Genomic DNA, 20,421 nt, shown 5'->3' with positions numbered 1-20,421 from the left:
GGACCCACCCCTATTGTTACCCAATTTAAGGAGCCAGCTCGCGGCTCCTCCAGGAGTGAGCAAGGGCACCTGTTACGTGTTTTCGCTCCCTCCTGATGAAGCCTGAATTTCTCATCTGGCCTCTTTTCAATTTCTGTTGATTAAAGAGTCCAAGGACCCGAGTCTGAGTCCGTAGCAAATTGATTTTCAACAAAGGCTGGAAAGTGTGAAAGGGATTGTCTTTGCTACAGATGGTGCTGGAATAACTGGATACCTATATGCAAAAATAAAATGAACCTTGATCTGTACCTCACACCATACCCCCAAATTAATTCAAAATTAATCATAGACCTAATTATAAGAGCTAAAACTATAACACTTCTAGAAAAAAAATAGGACAAAAATCTTTGTGATCCTTTTTTTTTTTTTTTTGGCCGTGCTGCATGGCTTGCAGGATCTCAGTTCCCCAACCAGGGATTGAACCTGGGGCACAGCAGTGAAAGCCTGGAATCCTAACCACCAGGCCACCCCTTGGCAAGTACTACTTAGATAGGAAACAAAAGCAAAATGATAAATAGAACTTTATCAAAAATAAAAAATTCTGATCTTCAAAAGATATCATTAAGAACAATGAAAAGGCAAGCCATATTTGCAAAATACATTTATCCAGTAAAGGACCTGTACTAGAATGTACAAGGAATTCTTAAAACTCAATAAAAACAGCTTACTTTTTTTAATGGGCAAAAGATGTGAACAGACACTTCACCAAAGGAGATATATGAATGGAAAATAAACAAATAAAATGATGTTCAGCATTCTTAGACCTTAGGGAAATGCAAATTAAAACCACATGAAATGGAAGTGAGCAGCAGGGCCGGCTGACAGTAATGGTGCTGAGAGGCTGTGTGCAGGGTGACTTGGGTTTGGATCTCAGCTAAAGGACAGTATTCCAGTTACTGAACTTTCAGCAAGTGGACATTTTGAAAGCCATCATCTTCTTTGAAAAGGTTTTTTTCTTATGTGAAAAATGAACGTTTTCCCAGTCATCCTCTTAAACTGTCAGAAATAAAATTTCCAGCTCAACCAAGACAAAATGAATTTTTCTGCACTGAGAAACTCTGGGGTCTATTTGCTCCACTAAATTTACAAATGGAATTCAAAGCAATGCAGCATGTTCTGCATCTTCCATTTCTTCCAAGCTCAAACCTTTCACTGGATATTTGAGGAATAATGATGAGCCTATTGGATTTGAAGATATTTTTAATGACACATCACAAAGTGAACTAATGGGAGAACCACACTTGGTGGAATATAAACTCAATTTCCTATAACGCAGTGTGCTATTCATGAAAACAGAGGGACTGCTTCTTGTTTATAGTCATCTATTTACTATAATTTGGTGCACACAACGTTAAAAGTACTGACACATTAGAAAAAAAACCCCAACAAACCCACATACACATACCCTAGAGTGGCTAAAATTTTTTAAAACTGACGATACTAAGTGCTGTCAAGAATATAGAGCAACTGGAGCTTTCATCCATTGCTGGTGGGAATGCAAAGTGGTGCAGTCACTCTGGAAAGTAATTTGGTAGTTTTGTTTTTTTTTTAAATCAAGTTAACCATACACTTACCATATGAACCAGAAATCCCACTCTTAGATATTTACTTAAGAGGAATAAAAATATGTATTCACACAAAGACTTGTACACAAATGTTTATAGCAGCTATATTCGTAACGATAAAAATTTGGAAACAACTCCATCAATGGGTGAATAAATTGTAGTGTATAGATACAACAAACACTACTCAGCAAAAAGAGAAAAATCTGGTAATACATGCAACAATATGAATGTTTCTCAACGTTAATGCTAAGTGAAAGAAACCAAATCTGAGTGATTATTTGTTGTATGATTCCATTTATAATCTGTAAATCCTCAAAACATGATTCCTTTGGTGAAGGCAAATGTATAAGGATAGAAATCAGATTGGTGGTTGCTAAAGGCCAGAGGTGAGAGGTGAGGCAAAGGGCACAATGAACCTTTTTAGTCGAGGGAAATGTTCTTTATGCTGATTGTGGTGTTGGTCAACGGTGGTATATAGCTAAAATTGGTGAATTTTACTTTAAGTAAATTATACCTCAATTCATCCGATTTTTAAAATAGAATGCATGACAGACTTGCTGGCTACCACTGGTTTTTGTTTGTTTGTTTGTTTTTTAACATCTTTATTGGAGTATAATTGCTTTACAATGTTGTGTTAGTTCTACCACTGGTTTTGATAGTAAAGTGAAGACAGTTTGCTGCACTGGAAACTGGTTCCCCTAAAATCTGTAGGAAGGAAAGTATGTGTGACTGTTTCCCTTGGACCAGATGTGAGCCATTGGAGAGCGAAGACCTGCATAGAGCGATAATAAAACCTGTCCAAGGGCGCCACCAGGAGGGCATCTGAGACTTAGCAAGAAGGTGAAGCCTAGGCCTGCCCGTGGGCCTAGGAGAGGTCAGCTGCCAGTCCAGACCAAGGATAAGAATTATGGGTGACAGACCCAGGTAATGGTGTGGGCTGGAGGGTTGGGAAGAACTTACAAAAGAGCCCCGCTAGATGAACAGTCAGCTTTATACACATGCCAGGCCCGGGGAGATTATGTGGCAGCTCACACAGTACTAGTCAGAATAAGACCTTTCTTGCTCCTTTCTTCCTTCCTCTCCCTCCCCCATTTCAACTCCAGAGAAAGCAAAAGCAGCCTAGTGAGTGAGTGAGGAAGAGGATCTCAGGGTGTAAGAGCAGTGGGGGAATGGAAACAGGCATTTGTCAGACGCACACATTTCCCCTCCCCCCGCCACCACTTATGCACACTTTTTCCAGCTGCATGCTGTCTACCCAAAACACATCAGGAAGGTGCAAGGGAGACATTTTTAACCTTAAACTTTTAATTTTTTTGACTTGTACTTTTTTTGCATTTTTTATTGTGGTAAAATATACATAAAATTTACCATTTTAAGATGTATAATTCAGTGGCAGCAAGTACACTTACATTGTTATGCATCCATCTCTGGAAGCTTTTCTTCATCTCCGACTGAAACTAAAAATAGAACTACCATATGATCCAGCAATTCCAATTCTGGGTATTTACCAGAGGAAAACAAAAGCACTAATTCGGAAAGATACATGCACCCCTACATTCATTGCAGCATTATTTACAATAGCCAAGACATAGAAAAAACCCAAGTGCCCATCAACAGACAACTGGTTTAAGAAGGTGTGGTATAAATATATACAATGGAATATTATTCAGCCATAAAAAAGAATGAAATCTTGCCACTTGCGACAACATGGATGGACCTAGAGGGTATTACGCTAAGTGAAATAAGTCAGACAGAGAAAACAAATACTACATGATTCCACTTATATGTGGAATCTAAAAAACAAAACAGACAAACAAAACAGAAACAGACTCATAAATACAGAGAATAAATGGGTGATTGCCAGAGAGGAGGAGAGTGGGGGAATGGACAAAATAGGTGAAGGGGATTAAGAGGTACAACTTTCCAGCTATAGATAAATAATTCAGGGGTTTCCCTGGTGGCGCAGTGGTTAAGAATCTGCCTGCCAATGCAGGGGACACGGGTTCGAGCACTGGTCCGGGAAGATCCCACATGCCTCGGAGCAACTAAGCCCGTGCGCCACAACTACTGAGCCTGCGCTCTAGAGCCCGCGAGCCAGAACTACTGAGCCTGCATGCCACAACTACTGAAGCCTGCGCGCCTAGAGCCCGTGCTCCGCAACAAGAGAAGCCACTGCAATGAGAAGCCCGCGCACTGCAACGAAAAGTAGCCCCCACTTGCCGCAACTAGAGAAAGCCTGCGTGCAGCAACGAAGACCCAACGCAGCCAAATAAATAAATAATTCACTGGGATGTAATGCACAGTATAGGGAATATAGTCAATAATATTGTAACAACTCTGTATGTTGACATACGGTAACCAGATTTACGGTGATCATTTCATAAAACATAAAAATATTGAATCACTATGTTGTACACCTGAAACAAATATTGTATGTAAATTATAATTCCATTTAAAAAATAAAGATATACAGTCCGGGGCTAATACAACAGGTTGAAAAGTCCTCAAAGCACAGGCTCCTTACCATACCATCCTAGTGTAGCTCCACCATCCCCATGGTCTAGGTCTAGAGTCTGGGTCCAGGCAGGAAGAAAGAAGAAAGGCAAAGACTTTTGGAAAGATGGGGGAAATTGTCACTCAATCATTTTCTGTGTTCTGTGGTTCAGAAGAGTGTCCTGGTTGACAAAACCTGTTCTAAAAGACCAAGAAGCCAGAAGCATGGCAATGTCTCTTGGAAGGGCCAAACTGGTCCATGATCCTCATCTCCAAATACTGAAGTCACTCACACAAATGAAACGACCTGAGATCAATTATCTAACTGGCTGAGCTTAGGCCACATGTGTGCTTTGTCAAACACAATCTTATGGGATAATTGTGGTTAAGCAAAAATTGGAGGGAGAGCTCCTTTGCCCAAAGCAGGATGTCTGAGAACACAGCTTCACCAACAGTCTCTCTCTGTAGCGTTCCCCAGGGGAGCCCAGGGAGCACAGTTTGAAAACAACTTAACCATCATCCTCATTGTACAGATGGGAAAACTGAGGCCTGGGAAGAGGCAGGGGTGTGCACCAGGTGATCTGGGGCAGAGGTGGCAAGGGATCACAGGCTCCAGCTCTTATGAAGAGCTCTCCCATCCAGCAAAAGAGCTTTACAATTTGTAACGCGTTTTCACTGACAGGATCTCAAATGATGAAATGAGGGCACAGAAGCAGGAACTGACTCGCCAGAGGGCACATGGTTAATGAGTGACCGAGGCTTACTTGGACCTCGGGCTTCCAGATCCTGAAACCAGAATCTGTTGCCTAAAAGTATTTTTTACTTCAAAATTCATCTATAAATTTTTGCAAGCCTTTAAAAAATGTAAAAATTAGGAAGAATCTCACCTACTCCCTTGAAGCGGGAGGATTTGCTTGTTCATCTAACTGTAGCTGGGTTGTCACGTTCTCCATAGAGAAGCTACTATAGACCTCGATGCCTCCAGCAATGCCCCCTGCACAGGGAAACCCACTGAATCTTCGGCCAGTCAGCACAGGTATACTCATATCTTTTGCACATCATTGGTGTGTGTGTGTTGGGTGGGGTACGGTTATTTGTTCAGTAACATCAAATACTTGCTGGGCTCCAATTTACAGTGTCAGGGACTGTGTTAGGCACTGAGATTAGAGATGAATTAGACAGAGCTTCCTGTCCTCGTGGAGCTCAATCCAGAGGCAGACGGTACAGTTAAACCACAAAGTCATTTTAGATAGTGGAAAGTGTGGTGATGGAAATACGATGATGAGATACCAGTGACAGGACGGGCTGCCACTTTAGATTGAGTGATGGGAGAAGGCCTTTCGGATGAGCTGAGATAAAGGTGAACAACAAGAAGGTGGCAGTCATGTGAGTATCTGGGGAAAACAATCTCATCTGGCCTTTTTAGTGAACAGAGAAAAGGCCAATGTGGCTGGAGAAAAGGGGAAGGTTGTAGAAGAGCCCCGGGAGGTGGACTGGGGTAACATCATGTAAGACCCTGTAGACCACGGTCAAGTTCAAGTTCTGGAGAAAGGCAGGTAATTAGGCACGGGCGACCTAGGTGGGGCTTCCCAGGAGGCAGCTGAAGAGCGGTCCAGGTCCATTCCATTGAAATGCTCCCGCGAGTGGGGGCGCGGCCCGAAGCTTTGGCTTTAGCCAATCAGAGCCTGGGGGCGGGGCCAGAGCCAGCAGCTAGCCAGCGACCCCTGCGGCCTACCTGTTCCTCGTCGCTTCTAACTCTCACCTCCTCAAATGAGACTGGTTGTTCTCCGGTTTCCTCGACCACCACGAAAGGAAACCCTGGTCTTCAGCGTCCGGGCCCCTGAGGAAGCAGGCGGACGCTGGCTCCCACCCTCCGGGATCGCTTTCCCCCCGGTGTCTGGTCTTGTCTGCGGTGGGGGTCGAGGCGGCGGCCGGGGGCCGTAGCAGGGAGCTTGATGAGCCCCAGCGCCAGAGGGGCCGCAGAAGCCCGAGGTGGGGAGGCCACGGGACAGCCCTGTGGCCTGACCCTCGCAGGGAGAGACCTGCAGCTTGCTTTTTTCGCTTAGTACGTCTCGAAGGGTGTCCACGTGGAGACATGAAGACCCACCTCCGTCTTTAAATTGCTGCATGATGCAGAATTACCAGTGCTTAAGTCACCCACTCCCAAGCTAATGGACTCTTTAGTTGATTTTACTTTTCTGCTATAACTAATGGTCCTTCAGGAAACATCTTTGTCATTCTTCTTGTACCTGTATTTCTCTAAAGTTGTCTAACTTCTCAGTCACAGGCAGGCCATCAGTTACATAGGTGAGTGACAAAGCTAGGCTGTGACTTAGAAGGTTTCCCCTGGGGAGGAGGGGAAGGGGGTTGGATAAATTCCCTAGGAATGGTTGTGGCCAACAAAGCACAAAGGCCTTGGGGTTAGACATGCTTTTGCTTTCCAGTGTTGATAGTTACTTATTGAAGACTGGTAGGCGAGACCCCCAGCCCCCCGGGGCCTTATTTTCCTCGTCTGTGAAGAGGGGACACTGGGGTGGTGGTGAGAGGGGCTGGTAAAGTGATTTATAAGGTCTGTTGCACTGAGAAGGCCTTATATTACCAGCCTGTGGTCTAAAAGTACACGAGAGAGTTGACTAAAATAATTGCACAGTTGTATTGGTGCCATAAACGTGTGTTCTTATTGATGGCTTAAAAAAGAAAAAAGACATATTTGCCTTATTACTCAGTAAGGTGGGCAAAACAAAACATTTTACTTTGGAGTTTGGGCAGAGAGCGTGGTGAGAAGCGGATCGTGGCCTTCTCCTGTGGGGCCCTCCATCCAGGTCCTCGGGCCTTCGGCCAGCAGGTAACCTGAGGGCCGGGGACAGGCTGCCCACTGGCTGGGCCCAGACCTCTCCCCTGCCCCCATCTCCTAGCCAGACCCTGCTGACTGCCTGATCTCTCAGCCCAAAGCTGGGGGCTCAGGTGAAGCCCCCACCCAGCTGCGGCACTTCTGGGAGTTGGGTGGGACAGGGCGAGAACAGTGGCCACTCGAACCCCACGGGGGCTGTCAGAACTCTGAGGGCCCGAGAAGGTGGGTCTACCTGGACAACAGCTTGGCCACCCTCAGGCCTTGGAGCTGTGTAGATCCTGGACCTGGGGTGACCACTCTGTCCCAACTGGATGAGACCTCCCCTCGTCTGGACACCTTAATGGGCCTGTCAGGTGAGTGGAGCCCTGGTCAACAATGGGTGCCTCACCTGGACCAGACAACATCTGACAAAGGCCTTAATGGGTGAGCAGAGCCCCGGGTGAGGAGGGGTTGAAGGGCAGTGGTTGTCATTTCTACCAGACCTTGATCTCAGGAGATAGAAATGGCAGAATAACAGACCATATTTGGCCAATGGGAAGTGCGCACCACCTTTTAGTTAGAGTTACTGGCTGTTTATAGAAGGCCTGTCTATATAATACGAAAAAGATACTCGCAATTCACCACCCTCCACCCGCACCACTTTTCAAAAGAAAACTTGCCCCATCTAGGCCTTCTAGATGTAAAGAGGTTGCCCACAGATAACAGTTAGAAAATCGCACACCTTGTAAATGCCCATTAGTTTTTTTAAAAAGTCATAGGAAAGGAATGTCTTCTGGAAATGACATTTTGAAATGGAACAGTTAAATCACCTCTAGAGGTCACCTCTAGAGGTGACATCGGGGTGATTCAGGTCCACGTACGTCCCACACATACGTGGGTTAGAGGACATGGAGTGGCAGACCTTGAGGAGGAAGGAAAGAAGCTTCTGTGCCAGACTGGTCACACTTGGGAGACATTTCCATGTCATAACCACTGTTCTGTGTGTACAATTATCCCTCACTGCTGTATAAATAGTTGACAATGCTAAGTACTTTTCTGAAGTATCTAGTGGATGTTCTGAAGCGCCTGATATATGTTAAAAGTAGAGGTAGTAAAAAGACATTTTGAAAGTATCTTTTTGTTAAGATTCATATGAAATATTGTTATTTTAGGGGGGAAGGGATTGGCCAAACCACCTTTCTGAACAGTACGCACTGTGGCTGTGCGCTGGCTCGAGAGGGAGGGATGTGTGTGGATGTGTTCATATTTACATTTTGAGGCTGACCACTGATGTGTGTGTATCTCTTTCGGCTGTACTATAGAGATACATTGCTGAGTAATTCAATGGAAACATATTTCCTTGCTAATATTTTAATAGTATACATTGGATAATGAATTCTCTTAGAAGCATTATACTTTGTGTACTCTGTTGCTTTATCTCTCTCATTTTTTTTGGTGGGGGAGGGTCGCCAAGCCACGTGGCACGCAGAGATCTTAGTTCCCCACCTAGGGATTGAACCTGTGCCCCCCGCAGGAGAAGCATGGAGTCTTAACCACTGGACCACTAGGGAAGTCCCTATATCTCATTTTTAATTGAACATTAAGGGAATGCAGTATTTTAATCATAACTCTGACAATATCTTTAGCTAGAGGCCTGTTGCCAATTTTGTCTTTTATGAAATGTCTGTCGCCAAGAGAGGCAGGATTACATTTTTTTTCTTCTTGATTGAGTTGGTATAGTGTATTCTTGGTTATCAAAATACTCATATATTGAATAGCTTTGGGTCTTTGAAACAGTGAATCTTCATGATGTGTGAAAAAAGCATGATACGTAACTAAACAATCTTAATTACATAAAAATGGATGTTTAGTTGTGTAGATACATACATGGACCTAGAAGGACACGTCGAACTGTAAACTGTGATTATGGGTGACTATTTCTGCTTCTTGTGTTTTTCAGTTTCCCATTATGCACATTAACTTTTAAGAAATATTTTAAAATCTGTAAACATTTTACTTTGAGACAATTATTTAGGGACTTCCCTGGTGGTGCAGGGGACTCCATGCTCCCAATGCAGGGGGCCGGGGTTCAATCCCTGGTCAGGGAACTAGATCCTACATGCATGCCACAACTAAGAGTTTGCATACCACAACTAAGGAGCTGGCAAGCCGCAACTAAGGAGCTTGCCTGCTGCAACTAAGACCCGGTGCAAACCAAATAAATAAATATTTTAAAAAGCAATTATTTACTGTAAACAAAGGTGGACTCACACCTCGACAAGATCTTATTTTAAATCATTCAATGGTGAGTGCCTCTGCTGTGCCTGGCACAGTTCTACGCACGCAGGATACACAATGAACAAAGCAAAAATGTATGCTCTCAAGGGGCTTACACACCACCTGAGCATTTGAGATTTTCTGTGTGGCTGTCTAGACTGTTTTTTAAAATCTGTACTTTTGCAAATGTAGAGGAATAGGAATCAGATTATTTTCTAAACACCACCAGGGAAGGAGGCAATCTCTGTGTGTGATATTCATCCAGTGAACTAATACAATTCTGTGGCCTCCAACTGCAAATCAAATTTTCTGTAGGTCCCCTCTCTGGAATAGCTGTTAGGGTCACTTGTATAAAGGGGTAAGTATCCATCAAAGAAGCGGACTATTTTGTGTTAATAAAAGATTGTTTCTATCAAGTTACCGCTGGTGACGTTTTTTTCTGAAACAATGACATCATCCTAAAAACATCATAACGATGAATTCATATTGTTCTGTTTTACTCAAATACTTGGTTCTTAAGAGATCTGTTGAACCCGGCAGCATTTCTAAGCTAAACACAGTAAAATAAAAGTTTTTCATTGATCCTCTCCTCCCACACGCTCCTGTGCTAAGTGGAATTACAGTATGATTGACTCCAATCTTTTTGCTGTGGGAGGCGATATGTGGTAAGTAAGAGAATGGCTTTGGAGCTGCGTTGGGTTTGAGGCTCACTTCCAAAGCTTCCTAAGCGTGTGACCTTGAGCAGGTTCATCTTGCTAAGCCTCAGTTTTCTTCTCTCTCTAAAAGAGGGATATAACAGTCTCTACCTTCAAGAGCTGTAGTGAGGATTAAATGAAACTGTGAATTAATACCTATCACATAGTAAATACTCAACCAGTGATCACTTATCTGTCTGGCATGGACTGAGGAGGGATGGGGAGGGGAACTGGGCTCTTCCCGTTTTATCCTTAGGGTTGGGAGAAAGAGTTCTGGGTTCTGAATCAGAAAACCATAGTACTGGTTCTGCCACGAAATGGCTGTATGACTTTGGGCAAGTGACCTTCCTTTGCTGAGTCTGTTTCCTCATTTATTAAACAAGATAAAAGCCAACATTTGTTGAACGTCCAAGGGATAGGCTTATGTGTGGTATTACATGTTTTAAATCATCGATCCCTCACAGCAGACCCGGGTGGGAGGCGCTATTATTTTTCCATGCACAAAACAGAGCTGTTAACACTTGGAGGGACAGGTGAATACTTGCCAAAGGGCACACAGCAAGTGAGGGGCAGCTCAGAACTCAAACCCAGGCAGCCTGGCTTGGAAGCCCAGGCTGAGGAATGTGGCCATTCACACCAGGTTCAGTGTCACACACCCGATCCCAGCATTATTAGTCTTTCAGGGACCTTAGTGATACACTGTTCAGCTTTTCCCATTTGACAGATAGCAGAAACTAAGACCTGAGCAGGATAAAGAACTTATGCAGGGTCACACAAATTAGTGGCCTAAGTGGACCAAGAACCCAAGTCTCAGAACGCTTCCAGCCCAGAGAGTCAGAGGTCCGCCCCTGAAAGTCTTTTCAAAAACGAAAAACTGCACTTTCATTGTCAGTTTGCCTGGGGTAACTGTTTACACCTTAGTCTGATCACAGCCCTACTTTCCTCCTATTTTCGTAATTCTGAGGAGCTGACCCCAGTCACTGGTGGCCGGGGCTTCATCAGCCCCAACAGCTGAGAGGAGGCACTGGGGAGTCAGAATGTGTTTCCTGCTCATCCATACAAGACAGGACGTGCCAGTTTCTTCTGCACGTTTCTGCAAAGAACTGTGTGCTCTCTGTGGACCCTCAGCAGGGGGAGGCGTGTGGGAGCAGCCCTCCGGCCTCTTGCCCTGCACTGGAGGACAGGCATGGATAAGCTGTCACCCAGCCAGGCTACAGGTCTGTGTCTCCACCTACCACTGCGCCTCTGAATGCGGTAAATTAAAAAGTGGATACCTGTTAAAAATCCGTGGGTTCGGAAACCTCGTGTGCTCTGCACGTTCCCACTAGGACTCTCCCGGGCTTGTTGCTGTTTCGATTCCTCGGGGAACAGGAAGGTCTGTGCGGTAGCTCTCTGTGTGGTCAGGGGTATCTTTGAGGGTCCTTGAGACATTTTTTCAAGAGATCCACTAATAGCAAGACGTTACGTGCCTTTTTCACTTTAATTCTCTCTGGAGTTTTGCAGAGGCTCCCCGCACGGCGTCTGACGTTATGACAGACCACAGAAACCCGGATGAGAACCCAGCTGTCTGCTATTAAGCGGGATGTGCAAGAGATTTGCAAAACTGGAAAACAAATCCACTCTTTTATGGAAAACATGTTCATAAAAATGTTACTTCTGTTAACATGTTTTCCATAAAAGAGTCCTCTATGCTTAGATCCTGTGTTTGGGGACGAAAGGAAACTAACCAGAACTGGTCCACAGCATGAATAGATCATTACACCAATCAATCAATCAGTCAGTCTCCCAGGTGGTCTGCACTCCAGCTGAGCCTTCCCTCTCCCCTAAAGCAAGCTGCCTCATCTCTGGTCCACAGGCACTAGATGGCTCCCAAGGGCCCTTCTGGTTTCAGCAACTAAGACCTGGGAGCTCTCCTTAGATTATAACCAAGCAGGACCCTATGGGGCCTTTCTGGGACAGATACCCCTTACCCTCTGCCACCTCTTGTCTGTAGAAAAACTTTAGCCAAAGAATAAATTTAATCAGACAAGAAAATGCAGAAAGAAATGCAAACAGTCAAAGAAGACAAAATAATCATAGTTTAACCATTAAGGAAAGTCAAGGACATTTAGCTCCTCCTCAAGGGCTACAGATAATATTCTGAGCCATATCCTTTGAGCTGTTTTACAGATACTGAAACCTCCACCAGGTGGAAGAAGTTACCTACATGATGACCAGACTGTGGCCATGACATGAGCTGCTCCATCTTGCACAATTCCAAGAACTGGCCTCAAGGAAATGGGAACAAAGCGACCCTGGAACTGAAGATTAACTGCACTTAAAACAATCAAGATGAGGCTGATCAGACCTCTGCATGACCAATTTCAAGGTGACTGTTGGAGCTGACTGTGCTGTTCTGCACGTAGCCCCCCACCCACCTGTGCACCCCTAAAACTCCCCTTTAAAAGCTCTTGCCCCCGATCAACAGTGGGGAGCTGGTTCTTTGGGACATGAGTCCACCTTCTCCCCGGGATTGCTGGCTTCCTCAACAAAGCTATCTTTCCTTTTACCCAACACTTGTCTCTCAGTATTGGATTCCTGAGTGACAAGCAGCAGAACCCGAGTTGGTAACAAGATAGGGACTCCACACCACTTGCCAGTGTTATCTTTTCTGAATGTTCATGAAACAGGAACCATAGTCACCCAAACAGCATTGCAGGGACAGTTCAGATATGACAGTGAATGTGGAAAATCCTGTGAAAATTGAAAAGCACTGGATAAATATGACCTTGAACCAAAGACCTGAAAAGCTAAGCATAAATATGGACACAACATACAAAAGATAAGATAAAATTGCAAGTGAGACACTTGTCCAAAATGTTCTGAGATATATTCATTTTTATCTATTGGAAACCCCCCCTATAAGCAACTATATGCACAAAAATCTCAAAAGACCAAAAGCAATCTATGTCAATGGCATGGGCTCAGGAATTTACTCTTATTCCCCGTTTAAAACCCATCAGATTTCCCTGTGACTATAAAAAAAACACATGGTCTTTGTAGAAAATTTGAGAGATAGGGGAAAGCATGAAAAGGGAAATAAAAATCACCCATAATCCCACCACCCAGAGATAACTATTAAGATTTTTGGTATATCTCTTCTATGCTTAAAAAAACCCCTGTAGAGCTTCCCTGGTGGCACAGTGGTTGAGAGTCTGCCTGCCGATGCAGGGGACGCGGGTTCGTGCCCCGGTCCGGGAAGATCCTACATGCCTCAGAGCAGCTGGGCCCGTGAGCCATGGCCGCTAAGCCTGCGCGTCCGGAGCCTGTGCTCCGCAATGGGAGAGGCCACGACAGTGGGAGGCCCGCGTACTGCAAAAAACCCCACAAACCTGTGTTTGTGTTTTTACATGATCGGTATCACGCTAAACACAGTTTCACTTAACATCACATTAGGAATAGTTCTCCAGGACATTACAGATTCTTTGTGAATATGAGTGTAAAGGCCACTTCTGGTTCAGCCCCACATGAGAACTGAACGTTTGTAGCAGGCTGGGCGCCATGCTGCCTGGATGGGGAATAAAGGAGACCCCAGAAAAGCAGATGTGGGAGAACCGAGTCCACAACACTGATAAATTAGGGGCTGATCTCCTGTGGGAGGGAGTTCCCGCTCTGAGCAGGCTCCTTCTAAACGAGGGAATTTCCCTGCTTCACTCTAGGATGTGCTGGTGAATTTCTTTCATCTGAGATCAGGCCTGGCCAGCGTCAGTGGCAGAAGGCTCTCATGTGAAGGTCAGCCAGGATAGAAAGTGTTTCTGAACTGACACTGACAGTCCGTGGAAAATGCAGCTCCATTTGCTCGCTGACTACTTACACCTTTTCCGGAGGGAGATTAGCAAGAGTCAGGGTCCCCGAGTAAGACACTGCTCCAAGCGGCTTTGGGCTTATCAGTTCTGTGGCTCAGTGAGGGTCAGAAAGCAAAACCAAATGACAAAAAAAAAGAAATCACACCCAGATAGTTGGTAAAGATAGCATTTTAAAGTCACCTGGGGTCTTCACATGACCAGAAGTCCCAGCCGTTGCTGGGGTGTCATGTTGGTATGAAACTAGCAAAGAGGAGAGAGAGGAGAAAGAGGGCTGAGGGTAAGGGATGCCCAAAGTGTCATTCTGTGAGGCTCGGATTGTCAAGTTCAAAGTGCTCTTGGCTTTCTTCCTCTGGAGAGCGCTCCTTACGTCATGCAGTAAGCGACGGAAAAATAGTTAAACTCTGAATCGATCAGCTTTCTGTACTTCCTGTAAATATGCCGCAGTGTCCTGTCCTCTTCAGGCGTCTCATATCTGTTTGTATAAATTCTCACCTGTGCCGATAGACAAACACACACACACACACACACACACACACACACACACAGTGGCTACATCACCCAGACCCCAAAGACAATCTGAATGATGTACACGTAAAATTGTTGGCAGAACCAGGAAAAGCCCAAGCCCAACTAAGGATGAAAGCTCCAGATTCCCTTCCGTGAAATTGTTAACTTCCAATGGACGGACTTGTGAGACATCCACCCCCCATGCCCTGCCTCACTCCTGACCTTCATCCCAGAGCAGGAACGCTGGGGCTGGACGCCTGCCCGCCCAGGGGCCTGGATGCCCTTGCCCGATCCCCGTGGAACCCACCCCGGGCGGGCTCTTACCTTGAGTGTACGCAGGGTACACCGCCCTTCTTCCTGACTCTTCAGGATCTGCTCCACAAAGTTAACATCAAGGAAAGCCCAGATGTTGAAGTAAAACAACTCCCTGCAGGATAAGATGAGGAGGTGCAGCTCCTCCTCCAGAGACTCATGGTTGTTGTTGAACTCAAAACTTAGTTTCTGGAAAAGCACCAAAGGGGAAGACGGATGTGGACAGAGATGCTGGGACTGGTTGGTTCATTTCATAACACTTTCATGACCTGGCTTTGGCCTGGTAGCCCATGGTGGTTCAAGTGCTTTAGATGAGGGGCACTGGACAAGCAGTTGTCGGAAGAAGGGATTTGGGAATGAAAGTGATCTCATCCAAATTTATGAGACTTGGAGTTTCAAGGCAATGTGTCTGGAGTCTGGAGACTAAAGTGGTGGTCCTGGCCCTGCGATGGACTAGCCAGGTGGCCATGGGCAGCACCGAATGGCTATGATGTCTGCCTGCCCACTTCAGGGCTGTGTGAGCGTAAATGAGCTCTTAGCACTTTGTCATCCCTCACTGTTAGTAGTGGTACTTATACGCTTGAGTATCAATCCTCACAGCCTTCTGAGAGAGGTCTTCGGTGGGGGGGACAAAATGATCCCGATTTTATAGATGGGGAGCTGCCCACACCTCTGAGCTCTTCTGTAACTTGGGTCAAATTTGGCTTTTTGTCTGGTTTGGAGTCACACCGGGTCCTGTGTGCTGCTGTGACTGGGTGGAGAAGTAGAAGAAGCTGCTGACCTGTTTCTCACCTGTAGAGGCACCTGCGTGCTCAGGCCTCACAGCTCCGAGCCAGGGATATAGGAGCTCTCCTTGGTTGACAGACAATCAGGAATTGGTTCCACGTCTAGGAAGTGAGCAGTAGCTTTTGTCCTCTGCCGCGGTCTTGGGGACCGGGGGAGACTTAGTTTGGTGACGTTTCCCGGAACCTCAATTTGACCTTGAGTGAGTGCGTGCAAGCCCAGCCAAGAGCAGGCAGCAGGAACCTGAGGGGCAGCCACTCCTCACAAGCCTCCCAGCCCTCAGCTCATACCTACCTGCAGAGTGTGTCGGAAGGTGGGCAGGAGATCCGTCAGAGTGGGCTTCATGGACCAGTCGGGGTTGCTGAAAGAGCAGTTTCTCAGACTGATGCTCCTGATAGGGATCTCCTGTAGGAGGATCCGGGCCAAGCGCTCATACTTCACGACTTTGTCAAAGATGAAGTTGACTTTCAGCTTGGTGGCGTACCTGGCCAGCTTGGCCCAGGACATGCCCCAGACGACCTGCCCGTGGGGGTCATGAGCGTGGCACTTGATGTTCATGCTCCAGAGGGTGCCGGCATTGTTCTCACCCAAGTTCTCCAGCAGCTCATCGGAGATGCAGTTGTAGTTGAGGGTCAGGGACACCAGGTTGCGGAACGTGGCCATGGTCTGGTTGAACTGGGGGCTGCTGTAGACAGCGAGGCGGTGGCTGAAGTAGTCCTCGATGTTGAGCTCTGACACCGCACTCTCTGTCCTTAAGTAGCTCAGGGAGTTGAGGATGTGGCAGCCCTGCTCCACGGTGAGCCTAGCCCCTTTTAGGTTGAGATGATCCAGGTGTTTGCCTATTTTCTTCAAGAAGGAGCTCAAGCTTTTCAAGAACAAGCTTCTGATGCTGTTCCTCCAGACCAGGCGGTCCAGTTCCAGGTACTGGATGGAGAGGGATTTCAGGCGGTTGTTTCTCTTGCCCAGACACGAGAGAAGGCCTTGCATGGTGACCTGGAACTTCCTGGTCAGGACAACGCTGTAAGGAGTCAGGAATTTGATCTCCAGGTGCTCCAGATAACGACCAAATTTCTTAACATACCAAACAGCCGACTCAAATTCGTACGCGTGTACCCTGGAATGTCTCCCACTAAACGTGATGGCCCTGTATCGCCAGAGGTCAGCCGAATACATCATCTGGTTCCACCTTCTGCAGACAAGGGCTGCTCTGGACCTGTCCTTGTCTCCCAGCCACCAGAAAATACGATGTAGGCACACATCGGGCAGGGTGGCCCAGCAGCTCTGGTCTTGAGGCTGGATCAGTTGGCCTTCTTCGTCCATCAAGGAACCGGGATGTCCACTGCAGCTGTGTGGTAGGCAAGGCTTCCAAAAATGAGGAAAGAAAAGCAATCACTTGTTTTCTGTGGGGAGTAAAAAGGAAGAACCATTACCTGCCAAACACATATTAAACCCAATGGAACAAACCTGCACTATGGCCCCACGTGTAGGTACTGGGCTGGTGCAGTGGGTGCAATGATAAATCCACCACACCATGCGCACCTGCAAGGAGTCACAGCCTATCAGGGGTCTATCAGGGACATAGACCAGGACTCAGTGACAGCACTGTGGGAGACATGAAAAACCTCAGGCATATTCATGGTGCAGGGTGGCACAAACGGGGGTATTAGTTCTGTCTGTGTAAGAAGAAGTAGAGAGGGCTGCTCAGAGGAGGTGGCATCTGAGCTGGGTTTTGCAGGGGGAGTAGGATTTGCAAGGCAGACAGGTTGGTGGTGGAGGAACTGGTATATTCCAGGCCGAGGGAACAAGATGGGCAAAGCCACAGAACTGTGAGTATGCGTGATGTGTTCACATTCACGGAACTAAAAATTGCTTGGAGCTTAACTTGTGAGGGTCAGGGAGTGATGGAACTGGAGCTGGAGCAGTGGGAAGTGCTGGTTCAAGGGCATCATTCAAGATGTTCTGAATGATGTGATAAAGGCTGTGTCCTACAGCCAGGGATTCTCACTGTCCCCTCTCCCTAAGACTTTGGAATTCTGACATCTTCTCTGGATGAGAATCAGTGTCTGTGTTGAGCAACATTGCTGATGGCTGTGTTTATATTCAAAAGGTGCAGCAGCAGAACAAAGGTGGAGAACCTCAGCTGAGGTCAGGGCAGGTCGAAGGATCACACGCCCAGAAGTGACGTGGTCAGTCTTGAGGTAAAGAAAGAATACTCTGTGGGAATGGTGGAAGGATGGTCCATAGTAGAGGCCAGGCTTGAAGCCTGGGACTAGGGTGGCATTATAGTGGGAATCGGGGTGGGTAGTGAGTTCTTTGGCAGACATGATTTGGTAACTGGTGAACACCTGAACTGGGAGGACTGAAAGGTCTCTGACTTGGCTGTTGGATTGCAGGTGGTATCCCCAGCCAGGCTAGGGGGTCCCAGGGGAAGAACTGGGCTAAGGCCCCACCAGATACACTGAGCCCTCGGTCAGACTTTTCATAGCCATCTGCTGTAATCTTCATGGCTTTGCTTTCAATGTTTCCCCTGCCTGAGAACTACCCTGCTTTTCTTTATGTCTCCCAACCCCTCCATTTTAAAAGTTCAAGCCCTACCACTCCATAAAGCTTTTATTGGCTTCTTTACCAGGTAACCCAAGATCATTCATTGTGGTTCACAAAAACTCAGAGTTGGAAGAGATCTGAGAATTGATTTTTTTTTTTTTTAACCCGTGGAAACTAGGCACAGAGAGGTGAAGGGGCTTGCCTATGGTCACACAGCAAGTTAGTAACAAGACTCAGGCTAGACCTGGGCTTTCTTACTCTTTCTCTTACACTTTTTTCCTACGTCTACTTTTCAGGCCTTGGGTTCAGAGGGACAAGTTAATCATAATTTTCAGTTCAGGACAGACACTTGTCTGTGCAAGACCTCTCTTTGATTCTATTTATTCATTTATTCCCTTTTAATTCTATGTCCCACTCCATTGCTCCCCACCACAGGCAACTATTCCAGCGTGTTTGATGCGCTGCTTTTTGGTTGTGTGCGCGCTTGCCAAATGTGTGTTCAGCGTCCGTAAGCATCATTCACGTTGCCCTGCGTACGTCTCACACGGCATCTGTCATCTGAATAGACCCAGCCGTGGGTATCCCCTTCTCTCTCTTACCCACTCTCCCTGTGATGGACCCCCAGGCCTCTTCCAGCTCCCCCCAACAGCACAGTGGCGATGAGCACCCTCAAGCAAGCTCCCGTAGGGGACCTATTTGGGGGTCTTCCCCCGTGCCTCTGTCCTCCCTACCCCATGATCACCTACAGAACAGTTCGGCCCCTGCCTCCAGCCGGCCCTCCCATCTCCCACCCAGACAGACCTCTACACGGGAACTGGTAGCAGCCTGCCCCCACCCAGGACACAGGGCTCCAGTGGGGTCAGCCGGCTCCCCTTCTCTTTCCCCTCTCGCTCTGTGTCCATCCTTAGTACAATCTTAGTATAATCTAAGCCTTTCTCTCCCAGAAGCCCACACACTCCTTGAGATGAGGGACAGCCTCATCCTTCTTTTGAGGAAGTTCTTAAACATTTAACTAATGAAGAAATAAGATTGTGTCTTCAATCACATATAAACTGCCCGGGGCTAGGGGACTCCACGGCACTTAGTAAGGAGCAAGGCACCTAAGAGATGCTCAAGAAAAGCTAAACCAGGGAATTCCCTGGTGGTCCAGTGGTTAGGACTCCTCACTTCTACTGCAGGGGGCACCAGTTAGATCCCTGTTCAGGGAACTAAGATCCCACAAGCCTCCCAGAGTGGTCAAGGGAAAAGAAAAGAAAAGAAAAGAAAAAAGCTAAACCAGTTAGAAAGCTAATCGAAGCCCTTTGACCCAGCAAGGTCACAGGGTCTGAAGAATTATATGACACTTTAAGCCATGGGGGGCAGGGGGATTGGAAGAACATCTTTGGTGGGCTGGAAAAGGTGTTGCCAAGTGGTCCAAAAGTCATGTCACCGCCTGGAACCTCCCCTCTTGTAGCTTAGTGGGTTGGATCCTGGTTCTGTCAACTGCGGTATGTGACCTTAGGCAAGTTAATTAATTTATTTATGCCTCAGTCTCCACATCTGTAAATATGGGTAATAATAGTACCTTTCTCCTAGCGTTTGGGGGATTAAACGGGCTGATATACGGAAAGCACCAGAACAGTGCCTGGCACACAGTAAATGTTATACAAGTGCTTGCTGCCATCAGAAAGTGGGTGGCAAGGTGCTTCCAAAACATCCCTGTAGGGAAGGTATTTACAAATGGCAGGTTAGGAAAGTGTCCCGGTGAGATGGCGTGCTAGGTGGTGAGCGGGATTCCAACCCAGCCTAAGGACGCTGGAACATAGGCTGGGTTTACCACGTCACACAGCTGCCAAGCCTGGGAGGAAACCTGGGTGTCCGATCACCCGGGGAGGGGAGGTGGCCCAGGAGCCTCGCGGGGGCGGCAGGTGAGGAGGGCAGCCCCGCACCCCGACGCTGGCCTCAGGACGTCCCCGACCTGCGCCCGCTCGCGTCGCCTTACCCGCCGCTCGCTGCTCGGGCTGCTGGGACCGCGAGCGCCGGCCTGCTGCGCCCGCGCCGCCTCGGCTCCGACGCCACCGGCGGTGGGCTCCGCGCCCGGCCCCGCAGAGGCTAGAGGCCGAGGGGCCGGCCGCCTTTGTGACGCGCCCCCACTTGCCGGGCTCTGCTCAAGCCCGCGGCCGCGGGGCCCAAACCTGGGGCTGCCAGCTCAACCGATCGTGCGCGTGCGGGGCAAGACGGGTCCCCGCGCAGGTGGCCGGGGAAGGCGCCCTGGCCGGGGGGGGGCCAGAGGCGGGAGGCTGGGCCCCGCGACCCCTGCCCGTCCCTCCTCATGCGAAGAAGAGGTTCTGCCCCCAGACCTGGGGCGCAGGCCCGCGCAGTCGCCACCTTTCCTGTCCTGACCCATCCTCGGGGTCCTGTCCAGTCTCGGGGACCCAGCGTGCAGGGCCTCTCTTTGGGAAACCACTGTTGCTGCCGACCCAAGGAAAGTCTTAAGCAAACCTGACTTCGACAACTTGACAAAGCTTAAGAAATGCCCCACTTTTCCAGTT

The 20,421-nt window shown here is 47.5% G+C and overlaps 1 protein-coding gene and 1 pseudogene across 4 annotated transcripts; one reads left to right on the top strand and one right to left on the bottom strand.

Moving 5' to 3' along the window:
- The first annotated feature begins 907 nt into the window (after window positions 1–907).
- LOC116745500 lies at window positions 908–1,310 on the top strand (annotated as a pseudogene).
- A 12,584-nt stretch (window positions 1,311–13,894) lies between these two features.
- Window positions 13,895–16,746, bottom strand: FBXO39 (F-box protein 39). Of its 4 annotated transcripts, none has more exons than XM_032617366.1 (3): window positions 15,641–16,746; window positions 14,576–14,752; window positions 13,895–14,236 (listed from the first exon to the last, which is right to left on the bottom strand). In XM_032617366.1, exons 1-3 carry the CDS (start codon window positions 16,664–16,666, stop codon window positions 14,108–14,110), a joined length of 1,332 nt encoding a protein of 443 aa, XP_032473257.1. In that variant the 5' UTR covers window positions 16,667–16,746; the 3' UTR covers window positions 13,895–14,107. The 4 variants fall into 4 exon arrangements, with proteins under 4 accessions (XP_032473257.1, XP_032473259.1, XP_032473258.1 ...); XM_032617368.1 differs by lacking the exon at window positions 13,895–14,236 and adding an exon at window positions 15,345–15,450 and having other exon boundaries at window positions 14,626–14,752; window positions 15,641–16,694; XM_032617367.1 differs by lacking the exon at window positions 13,895–14,236 and adding an exon at window positions 15,356–15,450 and having other exon boundaries at window positions 14,630–14,752; window positions 15,641–16,694.
- Window positions 16,747–20,421: the final 3,675 nt, after the last annotated feature.

This window comes from Phocoena sinus, chromosome 20 (genome assembly GCF_008692025.1).
Source record: "Phocoena sinus isolate mPhoSin1 chromosome 20, mPhoSin1.pri, whole genome shotgun sequence".
NCBI classification, from domain to species: domain Eukaryota; kingdom Metazoa; phylum Chordata; class Mammalia; order Artiodactyla; family Phocoenidae; genus Phocoena; species Phocoena sinus.
The sequence above is the reverse complement of the archived record's forward strand: the minus strand, read 5'-3'. Positions and strand labels throughout refer to the sequence as shown.